Source organism: Pogoniulus pusillus, chromosome 14, assembly GCF_015220805.1.
Source record: "Pogoniulus pusillus isolate bPogPus1 chromosome 14, bPogPus1.pri, whole genome shotgun sequence".
In the NCBI taxonomy this organism is placed as follows: Eukaryota; Metazoa; Chordata; class Aves; order Piciformes; family Lybiidae; genus Pogoniulus; species Pogoniulus pusillus.
In genome coordinates this window covers 15,780,861-15,808,624 of record NC_087277.1, presented here as the reverse complement: position 1 = coordinate 15,808,624, position 27,764 = coordinate 15,780,861, and the positions used below count along the sequence as shown (strand labels likewise).

At 40.2% G+C, this 27,764-nt stretch overlaps 1 protein-coding gene across 2 annotated transcripts in view; it reads left to right on the top strand.

Moving 5' to 3' along the window:
• COL22A1 (collagen type XXII alpha 1 chain) overlaps positions 1–27,764 on the top strand; it is a 215,332-nt gene that overhangs the window by 166,148 nt on the left and 21,420 nt on the right. For both annotated transcript variants that reach the window (XM_064154346.1, XM_064154345.1), the window contains exons 34-49: positions 627–680; positions 1,214–1,267; positions 2,366–2,419; positions 3,959–4,012; positions 5,563–5,616; positions 6,562–6,666; positions 7,148–7,192; positions 9,321–9,398; positions 12,446–12,481; positions 13,393–13,446; positions 22,486–22,530; positions 22,958–23,005; positions 24,429–24,542; positions 24,718–24,771; positions 26,264–26,317; positions 27,045–27,098. In XM_064154346.1, the coding sequence (XP_064010416.1) occupies positions 627–680; positions 1,214–1,267; positions 2,366–2,419; positions 3,959–4,012; positions 5,563–5,616; positions 6,562–6,666; positions 7,148–7,192; positions 9,321–9,398; positions 12,446–12,481; positions 13,393–13,446; positions 22,486–22,530; positions 22,958–23,005; positions 24,429–24,542; positions 24,718–24,771; positions 26,264–26,317; positions 27,045–27,098 (957 nt within the window). The remainder of the gene's footprint in view (positions 1–626; positions 681–1,213; positions 1,268–2,365; positions 2,420–3,958; positions 4,013–5,562; positions 5,617–6,561; positions 6,667–7,147; positions 7,193–9,320; positions 9,399–12,445; positions 12,482–13,392; positions 13,447–22,485; positions 22,531–22,957; positions 23,006–24,428; positions 24,543–24,717; positions 24,772–26,263; positions 26,318–27,044; positions 27,099–27,764) is intronic.

The window sequence follows — 27,764 nt, the reverse complement described above, 5'->3', positions numbered from 1 at the left end:
AAGCATCTTCAATTTAGCAAAGGGAGGGAGAACAGAAATAATTTAATCCTGTTAGAAACTGATGGCATGAAATAGTGCACTGACATTGCAGGAGCGAGTGGAAGCTGCATGAATGTGTGGAGATGTTAACAGAATCAGAGATCAGGAAAAGCTGTGTAGGGCACATCTCTGGAAGTGCTCAAGGTGAGACCTCTGTCATGTAGGTGGAACAGAGAACTGTCTGCACATGGGGTAATTTCCCCCACTGTAGGATAACATTAGGTCTGTGGTTATGAAAAGAGCTAGTGCAGTGGTGCTAGTGATTTTGCTGTTGGTCCTATCACCTGGCCTTTTAATACTTTGGAGAGGAACTGATCAATTTTTGGAATGGTGGACTCTTTAGCTACAGTCCTCTATGAGGGAAAACTCTTCTCTTAAGTTGAACATTTTTGTAATTAGGATATTTTATAAAATTCAAAAAAATCTAGACAAGTCATAGCATGTAATATCATTCATTGATCTCAAAGAGGCTACTCTGTGTCACAAATGGATAACTGACCCAAAGAGACATTTTACAAAACAAGACTACTGTGACTTCCAACCATGGAAAGAGCTTTATCTCTCTCTCTATTATTGTTTTATATCAGGGTGAACCTGGACCAAAAGGGGAGAAAGGAGATCAAGGAACAAGCGGAGAACCTGTAAGCAGAGCCAAGTGTATTTGCTTTTCAACTTTAACACAGAGAGGAATTGAGACCTGCCTGTTTTGGAAGGAGAGGGTGTGACATACTCCTTCCAGAGTTGTAATGCTTCTCTCAGCCAAAAGGGCCGTGGTGGTGCTTAGCTTTGTACTGCCTGTAGAGGAAGCTACATTACCACATGAATTTAAGTACATAATTTATAGCTCTGGGCCTTAGTAGCTGAAGAGAGGGCTATGAGGGTTGCTAGACAGAGCTTCACTGACAGTGAGATTCCACAAGATTTATTACCAGCTTTTGAAGTGACTATGACCTCTCTAAACTGAGCATTAGGCTACTCCATTTGTATTCTGGTCTGCTCTTGTTCTGGATGGAGCCTCCAGGCCTTCAGAAGAGACAGAGTTCTGTGCCTCACAGCCTCTACAAAAAGCACCCTTTCTTCTCTCAATGTGAAGAAGGAGAAACATCTCCTTCTGCTCAGGAGTAGAAAGAAGCAGTTTCCTTCAGCACCTTCACCTCTCCCTCTGTTTTTACAGGGATTACATGGGGTCCCAGGTGAACGAGGTATCCCAGGACCTGCAGGAGTAGAGGTAAGAGGGCCCAGCATTGCAGAAAATCTTTGACATGGCTAGAGAGAGGTGCCTACAAGGTCTGTAACTAATTCTTCCCTTATAAGCCAATGACCGATTTCTCCTCCCTCATTGTTGTAAGTTCAGGGACTTCTGCAGAGGTATTGACTCATACTGGTCATCAGTACAACATGAGAAAAATCAAAACAAAAATATGACTTCAGGATACTTCAAGAGGACATCTTGTATTGGTGTCACCAAACCACAGGTCTCATGGATAAGATACCAGAGTATGTTGCCAAAATGCTGCAATGCATTCATGTTTAACTGGAGACCATTTGACCTTGCATGCGCCATGGCTTATGTGAAACTGATATTAGAGTCTCAATTATCTTCTGAAAGTTTTTTGGTTCATGCCATATTCTTTCCAGCCATGACTGAGGTATATTTTCATGTCAGTGTGGGAGAGTGTTCACTCTGCCACCGTCTCTGCTGTGCCCAAGCTATGTATCAGCTATAACTTGGACATAACAGCTTGAATATGTTAACAGCAGCATTAGCATTATGGAAAACACAGTAGCACCATGCAGCTTTTAACTCATACCTGTCAGATGGGGGGCTGGCCAGTGAGCAGACTTTGTCCTGCCAGAATCTGTAAGAAAGGGCTGCATGGTAAGTAGGATGGGGACAAAACCTGTGGGCTGTGATGTTTTGACCATGTCTAGATAGCAGCTGTTTTTATTTGAGAACTACAGATGAAACATCCTCTGTGCAGGGAGACCATCACAGCTGAGTTGGAAATAGAGTAGCTAGTAGCCCTGAGGGTAGGAAGGAGTTTTCACCCAGATGAATGCCTGTGAGTTTCAGCATCCTACACTGAGAAACAGCCTCTGAGCTGATCAGTCATTAGTAATTCTTGTTACGTCTCAAGGTTTTATTTTTGTATTTAATTTTCTCAATGCACAGAGAAGTAGGAGCCTCATCTATTAAATTCTGCTATGAACTGATTAACAAAAACCTTTGTCTAGTGCATGTTTGGGCATCTTGGGAAGCCTTTTTGTCTGACAGGCAGTTCCGTCCCATGTCTAATCAGCCAGTATTTCTCTTCTTTCCATGCAGGGCACAAAGGGGCAGAAAGGAGCCCGAGGAGAAGCTGGAGCCCCTGGAGAGCCTGTGAGTAATTGCTTCCATTGCAACATTTTTTCCTGTCAATTACACACCTTTACAGATACTGAAATCAACGCCCCATAGATTTGTAGTCCCAGACTGCTTGGGCACAGGGCACATGCAAGCTGCAGCTGGTAGAGTCACTGCTTGTGGGCAAACAAGCACAGCTGCACCAAACAGATCAATGCCTCAATCAGCCCAGCTTTAAATTTTGAATCTATTGTTGGCCAAATCTCTCCCTCTCTAACTAAATGTCCTCTTTTCTGGATGAGGTGTCGGCAGAGCTTGTTACTGCACTGTGGTATGAACCAAGGCCAGGAAGCCAGCTGCTGCAGGAAGCTCACTTCTCACCATCAGCCTGAATTAGTTTTTGATCACGGTTGGGTTTAGGCTTCTTAGTCAGTTCTGCTTTTTCCAATACAGGTTCATCAGCAGAGGAATCATCACATACTGTATTTTGAGGCGCATGTTGTAGGGACTGCTGTTATTGTCTGACTGTGCTAAAGAATAGCAAAGGATTCAAGTCCTGTTTTATTATTGTGAGACCATATAAGCCCTTTGCAGCTGAATAAAAGGCCAAGCACTTTTTTTTGCAGGCAGAGAAGGAAGACGGAAGAACTATTTGAAATAATGATTGAAAAGGGATGTTTATGTCTGTCAGAAGAAGGGAATAGGAAACCAAATTAAGCATCTTAGAGCACTGAAATTTCTTCTTCCACATTTGTGTTCATGGGTTTCCTTCTTGAGCTTGTGCTTAGATGTTGTCTCTATCGGTGCTTTAACCCTAAACTCTGAACTGCCTGTCTTCAGCTCTCTCTCTTGGTTAAAGAACACCTTAGTCTTTTTGGGAAATAGACAACTAAACAAAAATAAACCCATGCAGTACAGAGGTAGTGTGGTCAAGTATAGAGGAAAATGTCTGAATACAGCCTCATAACCCCAAACATACACCTCAAAGAGAACATAAATCCCCAAATACATGTAATTTCATGTCCTTTATGCATTTTTGAGGCACACATGGGCTTTCTCACGCTAAAAAGCTTTCACTTGCAGAAAAAAAAAGACCTGCTATTCAGATATATAACACTCTGAAAGGTGTTCATCTATTTAGTGTAAATGAATGAGTTTAGGGTTTGTTTCTTAGAGAAGAGAAAGGTAGATTTGTCAAAAAAGCCCACATATTTTCTTGACCTAGAGGTTTTGGTTTAATGATAAAGCAACATATTTTCCTGTGTTCTCTTGATGTTTCTAAGACCAAAGTTCCCTTCAGTATCTCAGCTATCTAGCTGTATCTTAGCTAAATATAAGTTTTATTTTATCAGAGATAATTTTAAGTTTTCAGAAGGTCTTCGTTTTGTTTTGTTTCATGCTTCTTTATGAAGTGTTTCACAAAAAAAAGCTATTGTTTGGGTTTTTTTTTTATGCTTGTGCAACACTGTCTGTCATGAACTCTCACTTGTAAAATCTTGTTCTTGTGGCGACACAAGTTGTGAATTACATGTGCCCTTTGGCCCTTTGCACACATGCTTCATTTTCTTAAAACAGGGTGTGACTGGACCAGCAGGGCCCCCAGGTCCAAGAGGCTTGCCAGGAAATGTGGTATGTATGCTCCAATGAATTTGTTTTCCCATCTGTGCCCTGATTTCTGTATTTAATAAGTTTAGTTTTCCCTTCCACAGTGTCTACTATCAGGTTCAAAAGGCTGTGTTTCATAAAATGTATTATATGGCTGAACTGAAAGATCTGTAGACACCTGGGGATGGTGTGTCCACAAAACATATTCTCATATGCATTTGTATTAAGAAGGGAGCATGGAGCTGCTTTGTTTCTCATCAAATTGCCAAAAGTTATTTTTGCTGCTAGCTGTTTGTGAGAAAAATTGGTGATGTTTCCTTTGCCTCATTTTCATTTCTCATTTCCTTTTAAAAACATGATTTCTTGATATAAAAATTGCAGGGTAAACTCCAATTTTTATTATGAATGCATTTAAGTGTTTGACCCTACAATCAGAGCCTTGAAATCATTGTGGTGTTCTCCTCTCTTTACCTCAGTAGAAGTTCATCACCAGTTGTGCATGATGGAGTTTTTCATTCAATCTTTGGAATAATTCAACTCCCTGCTCCACCACTGTAATTTTATTTCTATCACTTGAGGTTTCTTTAGGTTTACACTGGAGTGTATGAAAACCAGCAGTTAGGCTCCATGGTTTAATGTATTCAGGCACAGTGATTTAGCGCAGAGGGCTCTTTAAGGCAGAATTTATCACCTGGGCAATCCAAGAAATCTTAAATTGCCTTTTTACTAATTGTTAAGATAAATTTAATTGTATTAACATAATGACTCAATTTCAAACTGAAAGATGATTGTGAAAATGAAGGCCTTTTCCAATTTTGTATTCCTTTAAGCAAACCTCTATACCAGTAATACCAATATATTAACTATAAAAGCTAATATAGTTGGAACCAATTTGTAGTGGTATAGAAAGGAAATTAATTATCACATCCATCCTGTGAGAAGGTCAATCCAATTTTACTGGTGCCAAGACAGCATTTCACATCTTAAAATGGAACACCATTCTGTAATATGTTTTGGTGAGTTAGAAGGTTGCAGTATTTTAATCTGGTGTCCTAAATCAGCTCTATTTTCATGAGAAATCCTTTGAGATCTACCAAGATGTGTAAGTAATTGAAAACTAAAATAGAAGTAAAATAAACATAGTTGTGTTTTCCAGCCTATAGTTTTGGAGAGCACTAGCCATAAAAAAAAAATCAATACTCTGAGACTTTTGGCTTCTTTGATATGGAGTGGATAACGGGGGGTTGTTGGTAAAAGATTAGCAACTGCTGAAGATTTCACAGAATGAAAAAAGTGGTTATTGGTAGAAGGAGAATGCACAAATAGGGGATTAGCTCAATTTCTGCTTTTGCCACTCAGCTCTTTTTATATTGAAAACCCTCTCCTCCTTTAAGCATTCAGTACACAGCTCCTCTGTGGTGTTCTCTGGATTACAGGTTGTCTGTGCTGTGAAATGTGAAACCAACACTAATCCTTGAGATAGATTGTGCTGAACCCACAGATCTATCCATTTGCTTTAGGATCAAATACTGGCTTAAAAAAAGTTTCAAGCTTTCAAGTTGTTTTCTCTCCAGGGTGTACCTGGAAACCCTGGACTACCAGGAAAGGCGGGAGAAAAGGGGGAAAAGGTGAGTTGGTTCTTTCATGGATTTGTTTTTCTTCTTGGGCATTTTCAGTAACTTGGGACAGAAGCAGTCTGCAGTGGAAAGGAAAACTGTTTCACAGCCTCATGGTGTGTTTACATACTTGGACCCATTGGGTCATCTTGTCTGACCTCCTCTTTTACACATGCCATAAGGTTTTCACCTTGTCACAGCTTTACAATTCACCTTAATAAAACCCCTGAGATACAAATGAATACAGAGAAGTCAATGCTATGCATTTTGCAATTATAATATTCTGTCCTCACTGGCTATCAAGGGCAGAGGCTTGATGTTTTAAGTGAGGAATCATTGTAAATCCAAAGCTGGAAGAAAAACTGGCTTTCATAGTTAGGAAACTGAAAACTCTGCATTCTTGATAAGATGCTGTAACTGGACCCTTAGTTCATGTTTCCAGTGCATCTTCACTTACCTTTTGATTGCCTCACCTAACTGTTATGTTCTATCCCATAGACAGGCAGTGAGGTCAGGAGTTTGTAATTTGCCCATGTGGGCACCACACCCAGCATGCTAGAGTCTTGATCTTTGTTTACTGGAGTAGGACCAATGAATCAGAAACATGGTCCCATATATTCTTCTATTTGAATTTAAAAGGAGATGAATCCCAAGCCCTTCAATAAAATAATCTTCCAGATTACTGAGATCTGTCTTGGGGTCATGTACAGACCAAGGGCTCTCTCATATATCTGGGCCCTAAAACATTTTTGAAGTCTCCTTTTACTTTCCTTAAGGAAAATTACAAATGCCTTGAGATCACTGAAGGAAAAGAATTCTTGTAAAAGAGAGTTTGTTGTAATACCAAGAGAAATTCAGATGAGAAGAAAAAAATGGATATCTTTTGGTTATGATGAAAGATCTCAGACAAAAATTGTCTTTAGTATGCTAAAACTTTAGCTGGATTGTCTTCTACAGGGTGATCCTGGAACAGATGGAAAAGTGGGTTTACCTGGACCAGCTGGTGAGCCAGGGCCTGCTGGACAGCCAGGCTTGCCTGGTAAGGGTAAAGATGGAGAACAAGTAAGTATTGCTGGCAAGCTTTGCACTTGAGCTCTTCAGTGTGAGGTAGACATCTGCAGGAGTGTGGTGGATTTCTGGTGGAGTTAGACTGCATTGTCACAAATGCTCACAGGCTATCTGAAAGGCCTGGCTATGCAAACTCTGCAGATCACAGCACTTCATCCATAGAGATAAATGAAGCTGCATTTATCAACACTAAATCCTCTTCCATGTGCCATGGTAGCCATTGAAAACGGACACCTTCACAAAGCATAACTGTTGTTGTAAAGAAGTAGTTAGCCTGATGGAAGTTCCCTAAAAGTATCTAATTATAGCCAAGCTAGCAGTCTTTATTTTGCCTATGTGTCATCAGTTAAATACTGCCAGGATGGTGTGAGGCAAGGAAGGTCATGGTGGGAATGCTTGTGCCTTGACTGTCTCAAAGACCAGACTCCTGTTTAGCTGCATAATTATTGTTTTCTGGATTTGGCTGTCACTTCAGGGGCAAAGAGGACCTCCAGGCTTGCCAGGACCCTTTGGACAGAAGGTGAGCATGGGCTATACTGAGGACTGCTTCTATCAGTCACTGAAAAATAGTTTGCGGAGCTGTCACTCAAAAATGTATTTCTCGTCTTTTAGGAGGTTCCTTTCGTTATTATTCCTGTATGTTTCTAGATGTAAATACTCAGATATGAATTAGCTGTGGTCACTTTCCACATTTAAAATTTCTTTCAGCCTGTTTTAAATTCAACCCAGACTATGGGGTAAGTACACCCTTTTCCAAGGAAACTCTAAGGACCTTTAATCCATACAGCTGGAAAGACACTGCATAGCTAACAGATGATCCACTCTTGAGACCACCTGTCAGCCACTCAAAGAGCACTCCTCTCCAAGGAGGTTGTGAATTGGTTTTTAATGGGACCAGCTAAGTTCTAGTTTGCCCTTCTATATTGTAGTTAAAGCAAAGATCAGCTAGTTGATGAGGTTAATGATGCTAATTTCTTCAGCTGAAAGTATTGTTTATTTCCTCATAAGTACACAGCAAATAAGGATAGAAATAAAACAGCAAAACCCTTTACTTCTGGGAGCATCTGGATGGTGTTTAAATCTTCAATCAGACGTGCTAGAAATTCTTCTCCTTGGCATGACTGTATCCTTATATGGATTGTAAGAAGAATAGGATGTTGAAACTGATTCTGTAAACAATATAAGTAGGAATATAGCAGTTTGAGACTAGAGGTCCATATTTTTGCAAGTTTAAAATTGCTATGAAGTATTTTCTTTTTCTTTTCCTGCATTCTGCATACTGTGATACTGTGATACTGTGAATGCATTGTAGTCTGTTCTATATATCTTTTGACAGTTCAGAACACATGTAACAATAGAGTGAGAATTAATGTAGAAGTCAGAAAGAAACACTAAAAGAAATCTCATTAAATATTCTATTCAATATCGACAGAAGATGGTAAGAATCTTAATTGTGCGTGGGGAAATACCTATTGAACTTCTTGTACTGAAATTATGTTCTTGAATAAAATGACAGATAAGATCTGCTGGAGGGTCTGAACTAATCAGAATACATATTTTTCTCACTGTCCTTGCAGGATTCTTTCATTGTCATATAAGATTAGTTTAGAAAGAAAGAAAGAAAGAAAGAAAGAAAGAAAGAAAGAAAGAGAAAGAGGGGAAAACTAGGGGATTATTGCTGAATTCAGTTAAGAGACTGAATTTTGAATGTGCAGAATCCACGGATAAGTTTTTTTTTCTGTCATTCTATGTAGCTAAAAATAGTATAATAATAAATAACATAATGAGATTAATTGTTATAAGTCAACTGCCAACATGAGACCAAATTTCACAACTGCAATACAATCCATAAAAATCTTATTTGATTTCTCCCACTAGAAAGAGAACAGATGTTAAATTTAAGTACTTCAGATGAATTCTTTCTTAACCCTCTGTCTACAATGCCCATTAAAGAGTGTCAAGTAGTTGCCTGTTTTCTGGAGGTTTTACTACTGAAAATCCTGGTTTCTAGAAGAGAAATCTCACCTTTTGTGACATAGTCCTCTAGAGAGTAGTAGACCCCTTGAAATATATTTGCAAACAATTACTGGTACATTTTCATGAGTAGACCTGCATTGATGAAGGCAAGGAGAATATTAAGATGTAACCAAACATCCCTAATTCTGTCTTCACTGGCTATGTAGTGTTTGGCTGCATAAGTAGTGTTTAGCAATGCTTGCATTTTAGCCATCCACCAGAGAAACACAGAGAAGAGTTTGGTGTGGTTCTTAGTAATTCCTCAAGCCAAAGAGAGCACCTAATACCCTGCAGACAACTGCAAATGCTAGAAATTGGATGCGGTGCACTGAAACAAATTAAAACATTTGCAGAGGCTGTGTTCCCACTCAGTTACGTGATGTAGCACACAGTGACATTGGTGAGTGCTTACACAGGTGGGATGGGGCTCTTGTGAAGGAAAGGAGCAATTTTCTTGGTGTGACATGCAGTAATTGTGCCATATCCTTGTGCTGCCCTGATGTGGTACTGCTCCTCTGTGGGTGGAATTAGGTCAGGATGTATCAGTATTATGTTCTGCTGTGAAACCTGACTGCATTTTAGCACATTATCTCAATAATGCACAAAGCCTTTAACTTCTTTCTTTGTTTCAGGGTGAGAGGGGAGCTCCTGGCCTCCCTGGACAGCCAGGAGACAGAGGTGTGCCAGGGATCGGGTTGGCTGGACCCCCTGTAAGTAGCAGGCTCTGCTGCAACCTCTAGCAAGGCAAAAACTTACCCCTTGCCATCTGGGGCATGCATTGCCTGTGTTCAGCTGTGTCAAGTGCCTGAGGGACATTTTATCCTCTGAAGATGCAAACTGCAAACTAAACCAGAGGCTGCTCTTCATGGCTCAGATGTTTACATGTTTGCTGTGAGGACTCTTGATGCATCTGGTTTCAGTTGAAAGAGAAAGGCAAAGCAGTACTATAGGAGTGATTGATCTCACCAGCTGTTACTCCTGACTTTTCCATGTCATCTTGACACATTGGCTTTGGATGTGATTTGAGATCTGTGCTGAGCCAGCAGCTCTGGTCTACTAGGCAGACATAACCTTGCTGTCATCCTGTGTGTGACACACAGGCTCACAGTGGTGGCATAGCACTCTGATAGGGGAATGTAAAATCAGATCCCTTAAACTGCTGCATTCCAAGAGAGCCATCATCCCCATAATTTCCCAGAAATAGTTAATTTGGCCTCATCCAGCTCTGCCTCCACCTCCTGTTTATCAGGAGGCCACTGTGAGCCTTCTGTGGAAAATGTGGATGTTTGTATCAGTGAAGTTTGATCATTCCAGTACTTGGCATGTAGAACTCCTCTTGAGAGGAGGGGAATTTGAAGGCACTTTGCTCAGAGTCCTCCAGTTATGCCCTGAATTTGCAAGTAAAATGTGTTTGGGATGAAGTAAACTTTATTCCTGGCTGTAATTGCTGTAGGACATCTGAGAACTTGCCTCCTTACACTACCCCTGTACTTGCCCTGATACTGTACCAATCACAGTCAATGTTTTCAAACTCTGATTATCTAGATGCAGGAAAATACCTTGAAATGGTAAGTTATATTGCTACATTAATATAGGTTGATAAAACTAGTTTTCTGAGATGTAGCTCCAATTACGATTTGCTTTTACCATGCTGAACACCATATAAGGTAAAGCAAACTGGGTCAGCCATGTTTCATGCTGTGACTTTGTCATGGCTTTCATGGTCATCTCTGGATTACCAATGATTGAAGATTTGCTGGGTGTTATTTGTTATGATGTTCTTTCATTTCTTAATGTTCAGTCATTAATATTAAAATGAAATTAGCGAGTATCTGGCTTGTTTGAAAGTCAGTAGGCTGTGGCTAGTTTTTAATTACTGATTTTTAGATTCAGTAGAGAGGTAGATGAGTTCACTTTTGCATCCTGATGTACACCAGACAACAAAGTTATTCTTCACTGGGGTTTAAGCATCTGCATATCCATGAACACGAATGACTAAGCACTCTATTCCAAATATAGGCATTACTTGTCTCATACCAGAAGATCACATTTTTCTGTGTTGTTTTTTGACCACTGTAAGGATGAACAGGCACTTACATGCCACACTATTCCTGATTGATTTGTTTTTATTTAATCTGCTTCACTAAATACTTTTTTCTTTTTGACAACTATTATGATGGTTTTCTCCACCATAGATTCATCATACTCTCAGATCTGATTCAAAGACTCTAGGCTTTGAAAAACAATGTATAACCTTGCATCCATCAGGCTTTGACAAAGACTGAGTCCCACAGTAATAACAACCAAACCAAAACCAGAATGAAGTCTGCAAAGCTGCATCAGTGCATATTACACACTAAATTTAAGGTGTCAGCCCGTACACTTTCTAGCTGTGTAGAAGAACGTTGTGCATAAAATGTTCAACTTCAGAGCTGAGAGCCAGCAAATCTTTTTGTTTGGAGCCCTCAACCTGTTTCCTTTCCTGTGCCTCTAACCTCTTTTAGTCTTTGCTCCCTGCATGAAAGATATATATATATATATATATATATATACACATATATATATATGTATATATACATGAGGTGGTTTTTTTGTTGTTGTTCGTTTTGTTCTTTTTCTTGTTGCTTTCTTTTTTTGTTTTTTACTTTGCTAAGGTATTTAGTTACTAAATACATATCACTGAACATTAGCAGTGTTTTCTTCCCAACTGAACCATAAGCAGAAGAGGGGGCTGCTTGGAGTCATATGCTTTCGCTGAAATTGCCTGATGGATGTATGTGCTGCTTAAGTAGAAGGGGTTCGTTCTTGCTCTGTCTTGCCCGGTTTGTGTTACTGTGGGTTTGGAATTATCTTTAGCCTTTGCTTGATCAGAGCATCAAGGCATCTTGCATGTAAGACTGTATGAAGATTAGTGAATTTATGGTCAAAAGAGGTAACTGTCCCACTTTACAATGTACTGTTGCAGCTCCTCCTTGAGTACAGTGTGCAATTTTTTGGCTGTCTCAGTAGGGGAAGGACATCAGACTCTTGGAGGGTGTCCAGAAGAGGGTGATTGAAATGGTGAAAGACCTAGAGAGGAAGACTTATGAGGAGTGGCTGAAGTCAATTGGCTTGTTCAGCTTGAAGAAGAGAGGACTCAGGGGTTGCATCAGTGCAGACTACAACTTCCTCAAGGGAGGGCAGCAGATACTGAGGTGCTAATCACCTCTCTGGTGATCAACAGGACATGAGGAAATATGAGCGGTTTCAGGAAAAGTTTAGATTGGACATTAGAAAAAAGTTCTTCACTAAGAGAGTGGTTGGTCACTGGACAGGCTTCCTAGGGAATTGGTGACAGAACCAAGCCTGTGTTCAAGGAGCATCTGGGCAATGCTTTTGGGTGTATGATAGTCTTGTGAGGAGCAGGAAGTTGATATCCTTATGGTATTCTTCCAACTCAAATCATGTTCTATGATTCTGTGACTTTACTGAAGTACAGGGATACAACTGACCTCTCTTGTGCCTTTTCCTCTCTTTCTCCACTTTTTCCTCCATGATCCTCAATTTCTTCTTTACTCTGCCACTAATTCTTCCCTTAAACATATTGCTATGGGTATTACACACTCCAACAACATCTGTGTGAGTAGCCTGTCACACTTGTATCTTTCCCTCACCCTTCCTTTTCCAGTTTTTATCCTAGTGCTTTAGAATCCACTCTGAAGAGACAAGGGATGATGTGAATTTAGTGTTTTGACTGATGTGTCTTTTCTGTTTGCAGGGTCCTGTGGGACCCCCAGGAGACAAAGGGTCATTGGTAAGTATGTCTAACTACACCCAAACTTTATGGAGAGGGGATAACCATATTAATTGTGCTTCTACCAGTGGTTTCATTGAGGTATATTTACTTAGTTTCTTTTGCCCAAGAATGATAGGGTCACAGAGTGGCTGAGCCTTCAAAAGAGACTTTGCTTGTACATTACCAGCTACTTGTCTGCTGTATTGAGTTGTGAGAAAGAGTTGGTAGAGACTCATGGAATTGTGACAACTTTTTCTTACCTCTCAAAACTACTATAAAAGAGTGTGTCACTTGTTTAACCCATTTCATTCAAAGTATTTCAAGGCATGTAACTCAAGACACACTGCTATGCCTTATAGCCAAGGCCTCAGAGATTTAAAATAAACCATTTTGGAGCATTTTCCCCACTTAAATCATGCAGAAATCCCTGCTTTTCAATATTCACCAAACATATTTGGTTCTTCAATATGCAGTTTCACAAGGATGCAATCCATTGGTGTGAAAAAAATCACTGTCTCATGGTCTCAGTATACACTGCTACAAATTCCCAGCGCATTAGCAACTCCTAGCCAGTGTGCTAGCTTGGTACTGAGGAGCTGGGCCATCTTTTCTCTTTTGTAGTTCTGTGCTCAGTCATATTTCCTCCCTGTTCATAAGCTTGCCTTCCATAAAGAGTCATTATTACCTTTCAAATTAAGGTATGTGAGACTTGACTTTGGTGATGTATGCAGTTCCTTGCGGCACAGAAATTACTGATGCTGTGATACTGCAATGTTAAATTTTTGTTCTTGAACACTCTCCCAGTTGTTTAACTGCTAGGTATATTTTTTCCCTAATAACTATTTGGCTCAGGATTTCTTCTCTTCAGCTAAGAAGCACATCCTAAGTACTGTTCATGTTATTTGGCTTCTCTGTTCTTTCTCTACTAGGGTCCTCGTGGTGTACCTGGTATCCCTGGACCACAGGGACCTCCTGGCCAGGATGTAAGTAAAATAAAAGTGCAAGTTCTCACAAGGGTTCCCAATGCTCAAATCTAATTTTCCCCACAATTGTGCTACTCAACTGCATTCAATGAGTGTTACTAGGGTGGTCCAAATTAGATGCATCAGGGATTTCACATGGAAAAAGGGTCAGAATATGAAGAATAGTCTGAAGGAAAGTGATGGACTTTACCTTTTTGAAATGAGAGTGGAGAAGGGTCTTTGGCAGCATAGACTGGGGAGCAATCCCACACTGAAAAAGGATGATTGTTAAGCTGTCTAGGAACTTCTAAGAAGATGCTGAGATAAGTAACTTGTAGTGTTTCTATGAAAACAGGGCCACAGCTTTTAAAAAAAACACTTTGTGAGTTCATTTTGCTGCTGCTGCAGTGCATAAGAGATGACAGTTTAATCTCTTGGTGCATTGTCCTCACTCTTGCCATCTCAGTGGGTGAGTCATGGAGCTGAGGATAGCAAGAAAGGTGGCAGCCTCCCAGCTGCAAAGCTGATCCCTGTTGCTGCCTGTCTCTGTCGCAGTGTTTAATCAGAAAAGGACATAGGTTTTTAAGCTGTTGGTCAGCCAGCTCTGTGATATGGAAACCAGTCCTGGAGAAATACCAGCAAGGAGACTGAAGATTTTTGAAAGGCTTGAATTTGTGCCTCTTGAGGGAATTCTTGGGGGGGAATGGGGCAGTTGCCTTCTATAACTCTCCATCTGAACGGATGCTTTATGACATTGCCATGACTGAAATGGATACCAGTCTTCACGAAGTCTGTGGCAAGAGATTTTCAACCTTAGTGTGGCTTTATTAATGTACACCAGATGGCCTAAATTGGATGTTTTTCTGTGTGATGGATCTTCTTTCTTCCTGCAGTGTTTGGAGAAGAAGCTTTAATTTTCTTGTCTTGTGACAATGTAGATGGGAAATGATTAGAGCCCGGGTATCGCTGCACGGCCTGTGATAGCAGAAATGGTTCTTTGAATGGTTCTTTACTTCCATCATTCTGTGTCCCTAAGCAGCCATAGATTCAGGATTGAATGTATCCTGCTGACTGGCCCTTGATCTCCTCACCTTGTCTGAGATGCCTGAGATTTTTAATCATCAGGTTTTAACTAGCAGTTACAGTATTTTATTACAATTGATTCGTGAGGAGAGTGCTGGAGCCAGCTTTTCTGAGTGTCTTTCTGTCTCTACTCAGATCAGCATTGACCAGTCATCTTTGCAGAGGCAGTACTACAGTCTTTACATCTTTCCCCACAGAAAATTACCCAAGCAGAACTATTCCTTAGGGTAGCTATAAAACACATTCCCTATTACACTGTTTTAATTGCACTCAGTATGTCTATTAGGAGCTCGCTGCATACTACCTGTTAAGTAACTCCACCTGTCTTTCAGGAAACGCAAATGTTAATTGCTCAGCACATTCCATCATGTCTTGATATAAAACAGGGAAGCCTGTTTTGACAAGATCATCCATTTGCAATTTCTTGATCTCCATTTTAATTTAGGATTAGTACAAAGGATTTTTTATTCTGCTTTTGCACTCTTCTGGATCCATGCAGTATTCCTGTATTCTTTGGAGCATGCCCATTTTTTTGTATTGTTATGTTTAAACGATATATCTACTAGTTAGGCAAACTCCACTTTGAATTCCTATTATGAATTTGTCATGTAATTCCCAAGCCATTCAGTGGCAGTAGCCTTATTAACTTTCCTCGATGTCTTGACTTTTGTTTTGGCCTTTGCAAATGTATTCCATGATCTTTTTTTCCAAGACTGAATAATTCTTTTAAATCACATTTATGTACATTAGGTTATCCTCTGCATTAGTTTTTCCAGTTACAGGCTCATCAGATGTTCTTGCACATGTCTGCTACAAATTGTATTCCCTGACCCTGCAAATCATATTTACAGTTGTATATGGGAGGTGGAAGAATCTTTCACAATAGCTTTGACTAGAATTATCTCTCATAGGTGAATAGATTGGGGTTTATTTGGTTTGTTTGTTTTTTTGTTTTGTGATGGGTTTTTTAATTTCACATGACTACATTCTAGCTTCTCTCTAGTGCCCTAAAAGCATGTGGCATATGTTTTTGCAATAGCACTACCCAAGGTTACCTTTTGAAATATCTGCTGGCAACTCAAACAAATATCAAGAGTTCTCAGGACAGTGCCTTGCTTTATTAAAATACAGATTTTGAAAATCTTTGTCTAGGTTTACCAAGGTTGTTTTGGTTTAGCTTTGTTCTGTTTCTCTTAACAAAAGGTATGGTATTTATTTCTCCTGTAGAGTTCACTATGCCCATAAATCCCTATGGATTCTCTTCTGGAACAAAGCTGGGATATATTGTTTTGTCCCATGTGCATTATTTTCTTGTCTTTACATTTGAAGGGTTGTTGGGTTTTTGCTTGGTTTTGTTTGTGTTTGTTTTTTTCTGATTAACTAAAGCTGCAGTTCTTAAAGCCTGAAAAGTGCTTTCCCTATATTTTTTCTATAGTTTTTGTTTTTCCCTATGGTAGGATTAATTTGTTCTGTATGAGGACAGCTATGTACTGTACCTACTTTCATGTCCTCAGTTAATTCAAATATTGCTTACACTTTCCTTTTGGAAAAAAAGATAAATCAAATCCAAATCCCCATTATAAGATGCCAGTTTTCCTGTATTGATTATTTTTGACGTGCAGCCTTAAGTACCTTCTTTCAAAGAAACTGGCCAATGTCATATTCTCATAGTTACTAAAAATATTTCTACATGTTATGTAATATCTCCATGTCTGCTTTCTCCAGCTGCTCCCAACCAGGCTCCCTTGCTTAGCCTCTGGTGCCCAGGACTGAGGATCTTTTTCCAGGTGCAGGGATGTGACTGCTGCATTCTTGTTTGTGTGGTCAAACAGTAACAAAGCTGTACATGAAGCCCAGAGATACAGACATGGATTCATAGACACAGCAGACACTGACACGACTGATCACAGACTGCCACAGATAAGGTGCTGACTTCAGTAGCATCTACATACAAGATGCATATATAGCATAAACACAGGCAGTCAAGAGCTCTCCTTCTCCTCATCTGGCAGAAAGGAGGTCATTTATGGTGGCACACAAACACTGCTCTCTAGGTTCACAAGAAGATACTTTGAGCATCGGCACAGCCCCAGTATCATGCCATTCCTGCCCAGACCCCAGATTCCCATACCAGAACAGATGCCCTGCCCACCCAATACCCTACCTATACCCAAGTTTTCCTAATTGCTAACTGGTCCAGCTTGAAGTTTTCTGATGAATGCACACACACCCTATACACTTTCCCCATCCCAGATGGCACTGGGCAGTTTGGCTAAGACTCATGGTCTCATGCCAGCCACTGTCATGGAGCCCATCACTCACCTGGTTCATGCTGGTCTCCCTAATGGGTTGTGCTGGAAACGCACATCATTCCCATCCCAGTGGCTGGAGGTTAAAGACCCTTGCACTCACTGCAGTAGCTGTCAACAGAGGCTGAAGGAGCCTACATCCTGCATCCAATTCCAGTAGTTGGCACCAGTTTTCAGTTATATACATACAGGTCTCACCAGCAGCTGGCACTTAGTCCTTGCAGCACACATACACACTATGCAGAAAGATGCTTAAGAAGAGATTTAATAAGACATGAGATGATTGGGCAAACCATGGTGACCAGATGCCAGAGTCAGCCAGACAAGTGCACTGACCAGTCTTGTTTTATGCATGACTGGCCTCTTTTATACCCTCATGCATCGACATAGCTCTATCAATTTTTGCACCCCTCCCAGTTCAGGATTCCCCTGGTTTACAATCTTACTACCTGCAAAGTCCAGGCTGATTTTCGTGGAAGTGCACCCTGTGGTGTCTTGATAGCCCATTAGTTAGTGTGAGTGGCAAGGTTTGCTTCTTGGTGGGTTTGAGCCTTGGCTTATTTTGTTGCTCGTTTCCTCCCTGCTGGTGTTTCCAAATTGACAAGGTCTGGATCAAATAGCCTTGCTTGAATAAACCTTCTCACAGTCCCAGTGCCTTCTTCAATTAGTGTGACCGTCCAGGTTTGGTTCCCATCGTTGCCCTCTTTATTTGTTGGCCAGGTTTGTACCCCTGTATATTCTTATTTACAACTTCCTCCTCATTTTCACTTCTTGCTTTGAAAATGATCTTTGACCAGATACTGCTGAAGGAGCAAACACTCTCTGGCCAAATACTACTCATTTTTTTGAAAGTATCTACTCTCTTCAGTGCATCTATGGGGACAGATGAAATATTTCTGTTCAACATATCTAGTTAGTTCCCTTAGACTAGAAAACAATTGGAATGAGAAATTCTCTTATCCTACTAATAGCATGAGGGCACCCATTTAATAGGCTTTTTCTGTGTTTTTATTATGATAATTTTAATTAGCATAAACATCAAATTAACCACATTTTAATTATGTTAATTATTCATGATAACCAGAGTGCAGTATTACCAGGAAGTTAATCTCCTCCTGAATTTATTTTCATAATTACAAAAACTTTGTCAATGCATATATTACTGCCATTGGATCTGAAAAGCAGTTTGCTGTGCTGGGATTGATTTTCCCTTGCAGTTAAAAAGACAGGTCCAAGTGCTTGTTTTAGGATGCATACATTCCAAACTAGAGTATGCTTACTAAAGCTCTTGTTGGCTTTTTGTTCCTGGGAATTATAACCTATTTAAGTTACTGCATTTCAAGTTTACTTTTCAGCCTTGTAATACAACTACTCCATTGTAAGCCTATTTCTTGTGCACTTTCTTTTAATACACACTGCTTTCTTTATACACTTTCTTTTATTTTCACGTGTGTCTCTTACCTGAACATCATTTTTTAGCATGTCTTTCTGCACAGCTTCCATCAGTTTCCAGCTAGAGAGCATTCCTCTATGTCAGATTTTGCAGTGTTCCCACATCATGTTAGCAGCATTTCTTTGCAGTGCCACAGTTCTTGGGCAGACTCCTTTCTTTTTTTTTTTTTGGGGGGGAGGGAGGGGTGTGGGTGTGTTGTGTTTTTAGATCGTTTGTTTGGGTTTGGGAGTTTTTGTTTGATTTTGGTATGGTTTTTTTTCCCCCCTTATTTTCCAGCTTTCTTTTTTCCATTTTCCTCCACTGTTAATGCCATGTAAAGGGGTATAGATGCAATACATGGCTGAAGGAGGATGGCCCATTGAGTCATGAGGTTCAGAGTGGACCTTCTTTCTTTCTAGACTTCCACTCAGGGAGGAGCCTAAGTGTGTCTAAATCCACTATTAGTCTTAGAAATGGTCAGTGGTTTGTGACTAAGATTTATATATCAGTAGCCACTTATTAGAATCAGTGTTTGCCTGTTTCAGAGCCCTGCCTAGAACTTTCACTGAGAACTTTCTTCTGCTTTGAGCTCTGCTTCCAGTTGTCTGTCCTCTGATAATGCAACTTGCTGAAGTGTCATCATCCTACATATGGTTTGTTCATTTCAGCTCAGAAGGGCATTCTTCAAAGGACATTCTCTTTTTTGGTAGTCTTGTCACTTTCAACTGTTTGATTTTTCCTGGGGATGCTGTGGCACATAGCTTAATTTCTTATTTTGGTTTATTTGCACCCTGTTAAAGATAGGGTTCCTAGCTCCACATCAAACAGCATTCAAGAATATAGGGCTACCCGTTTTTGTCTCAAGGCAGTCTGATGCAATGTGAATATTACAGCCATGCTTAACTCTTTTTTAGTACTGCAGTTTTAGCCACACAATTCTTGTGTGTCTTTTCTCAAAACTAAGAAGTATTTTCCTATATTCTCCTTTAAATAAATCTTTAAATGCTCAGATTCCACCACTAGCATTATGTCTTGTTTCAGATCCCTAAGCAAACCACTGTCAGCATACCCTATGCTAGAAATTGTTTATAGTCAGCTTGACAGACATTTCTGAATTGTCTTCTCTGTGTTGCTTTTTGATCCAGAACGATTCTCATGTCTCAAGTCTTTGCTTTACATCTCACTCCTTAAAGAAAGTGCTGTCCTACTGAACAAACTAGGTCTAGGAATATAAAATCTGTGTAATTTAGGCCAGCTTCCTCCCACTTACAGAAGTGACTGAGAACTACTGGGGGAATCCTGGGGAAAGGATGCCAAAAGTATGACCTGAGAGTTGGCATCTGTGAAAAAGAAAGGACTTTGGGAACATCCCACTATCTTCTACATTTCCGCTGCTGCTCTGTGGAAGAAGCAAAACTATAGATGGTTATAATGTTTACTTACATTTTTGAGTTCCCCAAAAAGAAATCTCTTGATTCTGATGTGCAGAAAGTTTAGTTCCTTGGGAAACAAAATTTCATCTATGGACTTCTGTAATAGTTCAGTTCCACTTTAGCTCCATTTCAGTTCATGTTTAATATTTGTCTCTTAGAAAATCAAGGTAACTGAAGGGTTGTTGTTCACCCAGAAGTGCTTCACATAGACATAGTGTTGCGGAGGGGAAATTAATTGATTCATGCAAGATATTTTCCAAAATTCATATTGTTTATTAATTTTCTATTCAGAACTCTCGCCACCCCAACCATTCATTTTAATAATATTTCGGTTCTGGCATGGTCATGGAAACATTCAATGGATAATATCTACAGCAAGGATTAACCAGAAAAATATATGAACAATAATTGAACTGGAAGAGGTTCCTGCGGTCAAATGCCACTTGTGGTCAATATGCTGCTTGCCCAGAAGATGGGCTCAAGCTCTTACTACTTATGTCAGAAAGCAGTAGAGAATTACAAAGAGGCACTTAAGCATTTACTCACAAATTATTATCACCCACTTGCGGGGCTTAGCCACAGTCCAGACAGTGGCCAAATGTTGTCAGGTGATTCTGTCTTGTTGGACGTTGAGGCTTGGATCCTCCCAGCTTCTGGGGAAAGAGGCAGACTATCTCTGACCTTGTCTCCTGGCTTCTTCTGGGTGATCTGTATATATGTCCAGGAGTTCTAGGCAGGGCCTTCAGGTGCAGAAGGCAGATGTTGTGCAGTCTCAGCACAATGTCACACTGGCCACACAGGCCAATCGCGTGCAGGCATCCACGGTCTGCTCCTAGTAACTCGCAGCAGTGGAGTTTAGCAGGCAAGCAATAAGGCAGTGTGCAATAATAGCAGGGCTGGGCACAGCAGAGAAGGCATGGCAAAGAGCAGGGAAGCAAAAGCAGGTTGTTCACCTGCATATCTCCTTTTATCAATGTGGGCCAAGATTAATTGCCCTTTGGACACAAGAATAGCCACTCAGGATGGCAGTTAGCCAAACCATACCATATTAGGCAGAGCCATAGGCTTGCTTTTGCCTAATTTGGGAACAGCACAGGCCTTGCACTAGGCAGGCACAAGCTAAGTGTGTGTACCTTGTTTACCACAAGACCCTGGGCAGGCCAGACTCATTGGCTCCAGGTTCTTTTCCCATGCTTGCCTCTCTTGTGGAGCAGAAAAGCATGCCTAGGCAAGGCAAGACATGTATAAGCCTATTTTGGGCCTATCAGGCCAACCACAACACAGGGGAATAGAATGGTCAATGTATTTTCTTACTGTCTCTCTCTCCTAGCAAGAGGTACAAGATTTAATTTGTAAGTGGGATACAAGGATGAAATTCATGTTTGCTATAACTATGGTGTAGCAGTATATCACCACTTTGCCTGTGTGCACACAGTGCGCTAAAGTCATTTATCCCTAGGCAGCCAAAGAACTCCATCTGGATGCCTGCATTAATAATACAATTAACTGATTGGAAACAACAGGCCAGTCTGAGACAAGGTGATTGACAGAATACCTAATGCCCTTCCTGGCAAAGCTTTTGAACAATTTTTAAAGCAGCTTTCCAGATAGAAATATTGGATGGTCTCAGAGAGTCCCCTAGGTAGCCTCTGAGCCTAGACCAATTAAAGCTACTACTCGTATCTTCACTGTGTCAATTAATATTCTGGGTGGGAAATCTGGTAGCATCCCAAAGACCTCTCCAGGTGGATCCTGCTTGGAGAATAAACAAAACTGAAAATAGTCAAGATGCTTTTACATGGTCAGTAGAAACTCTTTCTGCAGATGCAAAAATGCTCACGTAGGACAGTCTTATGTATGTAGTTAAGATAGTAAGAACTTTTGTATGTTCTTAAAAGTACTCAATATGGTTAGAACATGCATGTGCCTGAGTGGTGACACAGGATGACCGGCCAGCTGGACTACAGGAGTTTATCAGAGAATGGTTTGCCAAAAATCTCAATCAGTCCAACTTGAAACACTGCTGTAAGGATGCAGATGTCTGTCACCGCCTGGACAGTGACTAACTGTCCTCTTCTGAAAATTTGTTTCCTCATGTAAACATTACTTTCTGCAGAGATTTAGAAACAATCATTAGTTTTGTTTTGTTTTGCTTGTGGGTTTGTTGTTGTTTTTGTTGGTTGGTTTTTTGTTGTTGCTGTTGTTTGGGGTTTTGTTTGGGTTTTGTTTGTTTGTTTGTTTTTTAATAAACTAATGATCTGTTAATGACAAGATGCCCACTGGGAGCAGGGGCAGTATTCATTTTTGAAACCATGACGTCCTGAATCTTAAATTTTATGCCTTCATCTCATGAAGGCTAATACCAATACACCTCCATAAACAAATGAAAAGGCTCATTGCCATTTCAAGTACAAGGAACCTGTTTGCAAGTCTTGTGCAAAATAAGGTCTTGATTTGGCATGCTACAGGTATTTTCAGGGATTGAAAGCTTCATCCTTCCTGCTATTGCAGTTCATAGTGGTTCCTGTGAGCAGATGCAAAGCTGATGGACTTTCAGTCTTTGTGTGACTTGAATCAATTTCACAAGGTCACATGGTAGATAAGTGAAATTTAGGAGGGGTTTGGAGGACAATAAAGCTGTAGATATTTAAAGGAGTTTGCTGTTTGTCACATACAAGGAGCAGTGGTGCTCAGTGTCAGAAAGTAAAACGTGTGCTAGACCAGAGTAGTCAGCTAAATATGGGAGCAGCTAGGGGATTACTGCATGGTATTTTTACTGTATTTTCTTTCTCTTGCTCTGTAGGGTGTACCTGGAAATCCAGGGGAAAGAGGACCTCCTGGAAAACCAGTATGTAATTCACTTCTGTAACCCATCTTCCATTTAACTCAGTTTTCACCTGGACATCTCACTTCCACTGCTGTTCCTCCTAGCAAAATAGCTGGAAAAACAAACACTAATAGCCACCAAAGGGTTGTAATAAAAATATTTGTGATGGGTTTGGAGCAATATGAAAATAAGTGGGTATCCAGCATATTAAAAAAGCACTAACATTGTAAAGGCATTTTCCTAGCACCACTATGCAGTACCTTCATCAAGAACTCATCTGGTGTGTGATGAAGTGCATGGATCATGTAGGGTAGGGAGTACGTTTGGCCCAGTGAGTCCTAGGAAGGGCAAGGGAAACCAGCGAGACTCCATAAACATACTGAGGAGACTTTCTTATACTGTTAAGCTTTCTAGATTTGTCTGAGATAACAAAAATTTCATTCCACAGGGCTCCCCACCCCTGCTCTCTCCAGAGGACATAAATCTCTTAGTAAAGGTAATCAGCCTTTGATGATGATAAGAGTTTATCTGCATGTTTGATTCAGATCTGACTAACACTCTGTGATGGTAAAATGCTGGAGCTTGCAGATCTCCTACTTGTACTGTTACTGGACCACTGAAAACTACGATGGAGATCAAAATCCAGTTGCCTTTAGACCATCTCTGTCAGTGAAATGATCTACACAGACCTTCATAATATAATGTATATTACAAAAACAGAGACATTTTCAGCTCTTCTGGAATGTGCATTCCCAAGGAGAAATAAACATTGACAAGTTGTATTATCTAAACCAATTTAATAAAATGTCTCATTTTTCTATTAATACCTTCACTAGTGGCTGGAGTAGTTCTGAACTCTGAGTGCAAAGTCAGTTTTCATAATGAATCTAAAAGGATGCAGGTAATTAACCCCAGATGCAGCTGTGATTCAGAAGTGATGATCTGTGATCTCTGTCTGCTTTTACTCTCCATGTTGAGAATTTTCTGGGAAATAAGTCAATATATGATTAGGTGTTGACTGCAAAATCTTTACAGATTTATCTGAGTTGACTTGGGAGATTTTAAAGCAGTCTTGAGACATGGCAAGGAATGCATTCTTATTGATTAAAAGAAATTTAAAACTTGCCTTTTATTACCAACTTCATTAACAAAATGACCCTTTTACGGTTGTTACTGTGAAGTGCCTTCAATTGAAGAACTGTCTTTCTTCTGGAGCCAAACATTTCACTGGATGTAATTGTTTGGGATTTCTGATCAGTACAATATCAAGAGACTGACTCTTGGGTGCAGGATGCCATTTGGATGTGCCTTTTTTTAAATTCTTTTGATCATGTTATGGCTAAACACACTCATATGCCTTGCAAATCCTTTCTGCTTGGTATTTTTTTCCACTCCATACTTGGTACATATCTACATAAATCAGCACCTAGAAATCCCAGTTAAAATTAGGACTCCGTTCTGCATGTTTCTCAAGCACTCATATTGCAAGTAGATAAATATGCATGCAGGTAATTATTTTAACCCACAGTTTTGCAATGGGTCAATGACATCTGGCTGTTGGAGCAAGATCTCCTAAATCTTAGTGTGATGATCTGTTTCTTTTGCAGAATGCCCTTTCTGACATTGTGCTATATCTGGGTTTTCCCTAGCAACCTGACCTCTGAGCCTTAACCCAGCTCTTTCACACTGGTGTAGACACAGTGTCCTCATAGTCTGTGAGCTCAGGTGCTGACATCTGCTCTGCTCCACACTAGCCACATTTCAGTTCTGTAAATTCTGTAACCCAGATCCTACCCAGGGTTATCACATTGCAAAGGCCTGTGTACTATACTAACTCTACACTACTGCATTCATAAAGGGTGGCTGCAGGGTCTGCTAAGTGCCTTCAGTTTATTGCTAATATATTTCACCATTTATAGGATGTGTGCAGTGAATGTCCTCCTGGCCCACCAGGACTGCCAGGCATCCCAGGTTTCAAAGGTGATAAAGGTCTTCGAGGGCCACCAGGCAGAGATGGTCAGGATGGGAAAATGGTAAGAGAGCTGGGGAGGTGACTGTGCTTTGGATGTGGCATAACCTTGTTTCAATTCTAACATGTTTAGATAATGGATTTTTTTTTTTTGGTTGGCAACTAACTGCATCTTTTTTAGATATCTGTGAAGTCAATGGACTAAACAAGTGTGTCCCTCTACCCCTTCTGCTTTGCAGGGGAGTGCTGGTCCCAGAGGTCCTACAGGCCCACCTGGACTGGATGGCCCAAAGGTTGGTTGGTTTTCTGCAGTTAACTAAGAAAAATCTATTTGTTTTAGTTAGCACACTGTCTAAGGCAGGATCTTGGTGGTGCCTATGTCTGTGTAAAGTGGTAGAGCTGCCCTTTTGAATGAGCCTTGTACTGGCAATTTTCTGGAGTGCCACATGCTCTCTACATGGAGAACTCATGTGGAGCTCTCAAATAACACACAGAGACATGAATGATGGCATTCATTATATTAGTGTCTTGATGACAGTGACTTGAGCATGAATTTCAATTCAAATCAGTTGAGGAAGAAATTAAAGCCTCAGCAGTAGCCACCCTGCCTGTTACTCTCCTCTTTAAACCTATATGCTTGAATCACTTAAATTAAGAGTGATGCGACGTATTATCTGCCATGGTGGTTTTATCCACAAACTCAATGTTTCCTGAAACATTCTATAGGAAGAACTTCTTATTTCAGCTGCAGGCCTAACAGTCTAGGGACACAGACCAGCATCAAAATTTCAATGTCTGGAGGATTCCAGTAAAGGCATATTTCAAACCTCAAAATATCAGTACCTGGTCACAATCCAAACCATTACAACTGTTGTTGTGATGTGAAGTACATCAGAAGCGAGATATAAAGCTATTTCATAATGGACCACAAATTCCTCCAGACTTCCTTGCATTACCTACCTACTGTCTAAACCTCCTTCTGCTATTTGAACATCTTGCTATTTTCACTTAGAGTGTAGGCCAAGCTAAGTAATTAATTATTTTTGTATCTTGTCATTAAAAGTGTGGTGGCAAAGGCAGTAGAGTGTAAAAGGTAAATGCAGGCTTGACCCAGGATAAAATTTGTAAATGGGTTAGTAACCCATAAAGATAATAACTGGCGGAAATGCCAAGAAAAATGAGACATACCTTATCTGCAAAGTGTGTTCATCATTTGTTCGCCACCATGTCATTATTTTTCGCTGTGTGAAACTCACTTCAAGCATTGATAACAAAGACATGCACATTTGAGTTAGCTGCCTCCGTTCTGTGTCACCAGGACAGAAACAGAGAACGAAAGGGACACTTTCTGGTGTGAACTTTCTGACTGCACTGTAGAAATGTTGGGTTTTATTGCTGCTGCTCCTGAAGGAAGAGATTGCTACGTCTACTAGTGTGGACAACTTTGTTGGACCATGTGATTCCTTACCAAGATTTGATTTAATGACATTCCTGTCAGTCTGCATTCTAAGGATGTCTAAGTCCTCTTCATGCAAACGAGGCTGCAGCATTTAAAAAAGGTCTATGCTGGGGCTTCCAAGGGCCATTCTTCACATGTAATTCTGGCTGCAGGATTGGTAGTGAATGCCTGCAGAAGAATTTAAGGGTAAGGCAAGCAGGACTCAGTCCTAATTCATGATTTTTAGGGTTGAATGTCTAAGTGCTTTATGAAATAGATCAAAAAGCTGATACAATACTGAGTCTAAGTGACATTCAATGGCTTTTTTTCTTTTTTTTTATTATTAGGGTGCTAAAGGAGACCGTGGTATGACTGGAGATGTAGGAGAGAAAGGTGAACAGGTAAAAACAGAGTGTGCTTTCCAGCAGTGCTGTCGCACTCTTCCTTCATCAACAACACCTATGTCTGTAGAGAAAGACCCTTCTCAGAGGCAAAGGAGAAATACGGGAAGATTTGCTTCCTCACCTCTAGAATGGATGCATTCAGTTCCCTACATTACCTAGCACTTATTTATTTACCCAGGTAATGCCTAGATATGATTCAGGAGGTCAGATGTCTTTGGGTTGAAAAAGCCAGTAGGTCTGTCTATTTGTCCTAGAAGATGAATGCAAGGATGACCTCTTAGGAGGGGCTGAGATGTCACTTGAAAGAAGAGAATGGTCTAAATTAGAGTAAGCTTTCATAGCTAATTTTGCCAATGGCTGAGTCAGTAGTTTAAGGTGCAAATCAGCACCTTTTCAATGAGATTAGTAGGATGTTTTCAGTAAGTTTGGTTTTCTGTCTGATCTCCTGCCTCATACAGTTCCACAATACCTTTTCTCCTATTCCATTAGCATATATTGAAGTACACCTTAGAGAAAAATACACCTTAATTATGTTAATTTCTGAAATGTATTGTGTGAAAATAAAGGGTTTGCTTTTAAAAGTCATGGTTCTTTATTAAATTACAGCCATCTTCCTGCGTATTGTCTCATTTTCATGTTATTTCAAAATATTCAATCACCAGTTAGCTTTTATAAAACTAAAAATGTGAATGATGCATAAAGAGAGTCTCTTTTCATTCTGCAGGGCCACCCTGGAATGCCTGGCTTCTCAGGGGCTCCTGGAAACCCTGGTCCACCTGTGAGTTCCTCTGTTGCAAAGATGCTGCTTTATTTTCCTTACAAAGGCTGTTGCAAGCTCCATGTGAAAGAAAGGATCACTCCTTTCTGTCTGTGCACTGCATTAGCATTTTCCAGTGCGTTCCTAGTGGTCCCCCGAGCATCATGGAGTTTGCCACTCATGAGAACTGCCATTTCATAGGCTGGCCACTTTTCATTGATTGCTTCAACTCTCCCTAGAAATTGATACTAAGCTTCAGTTGCTCTCTTTATACAAAGCAATGATGATGAAAACTCTTCTACAGAAATTACTTAGTATTTGTATAGATGTTTTCTTATATGTGGAATAGGTTGTCAGCCTAGAACCAGCAGATACAAGAGTATTTTATTTCTCAATTTTACATAGTGGTATGAGATTGGATTTTCTCCAGCTTTTGTATCCTGTGGGTTATTTTTGAATTAAAAGATGTTTTGCATGTGGCCTTCTCCATCACAGTCCTCATTCCTAGCTCTACATTTGTAAATACAATTATGCTTCTTTGTATTTAAAAAGAGGTGAATGTGCAGAAGCATGACTCAACTTGGCTCTCTTGCTTGTGATATCATTGTTTACAACCTCCAAGAGCTGGAATTTTTCCTGAGTGAAGAACTTTTCTTTCCAAACTACCTTTCTTTGTCCACAGTCATC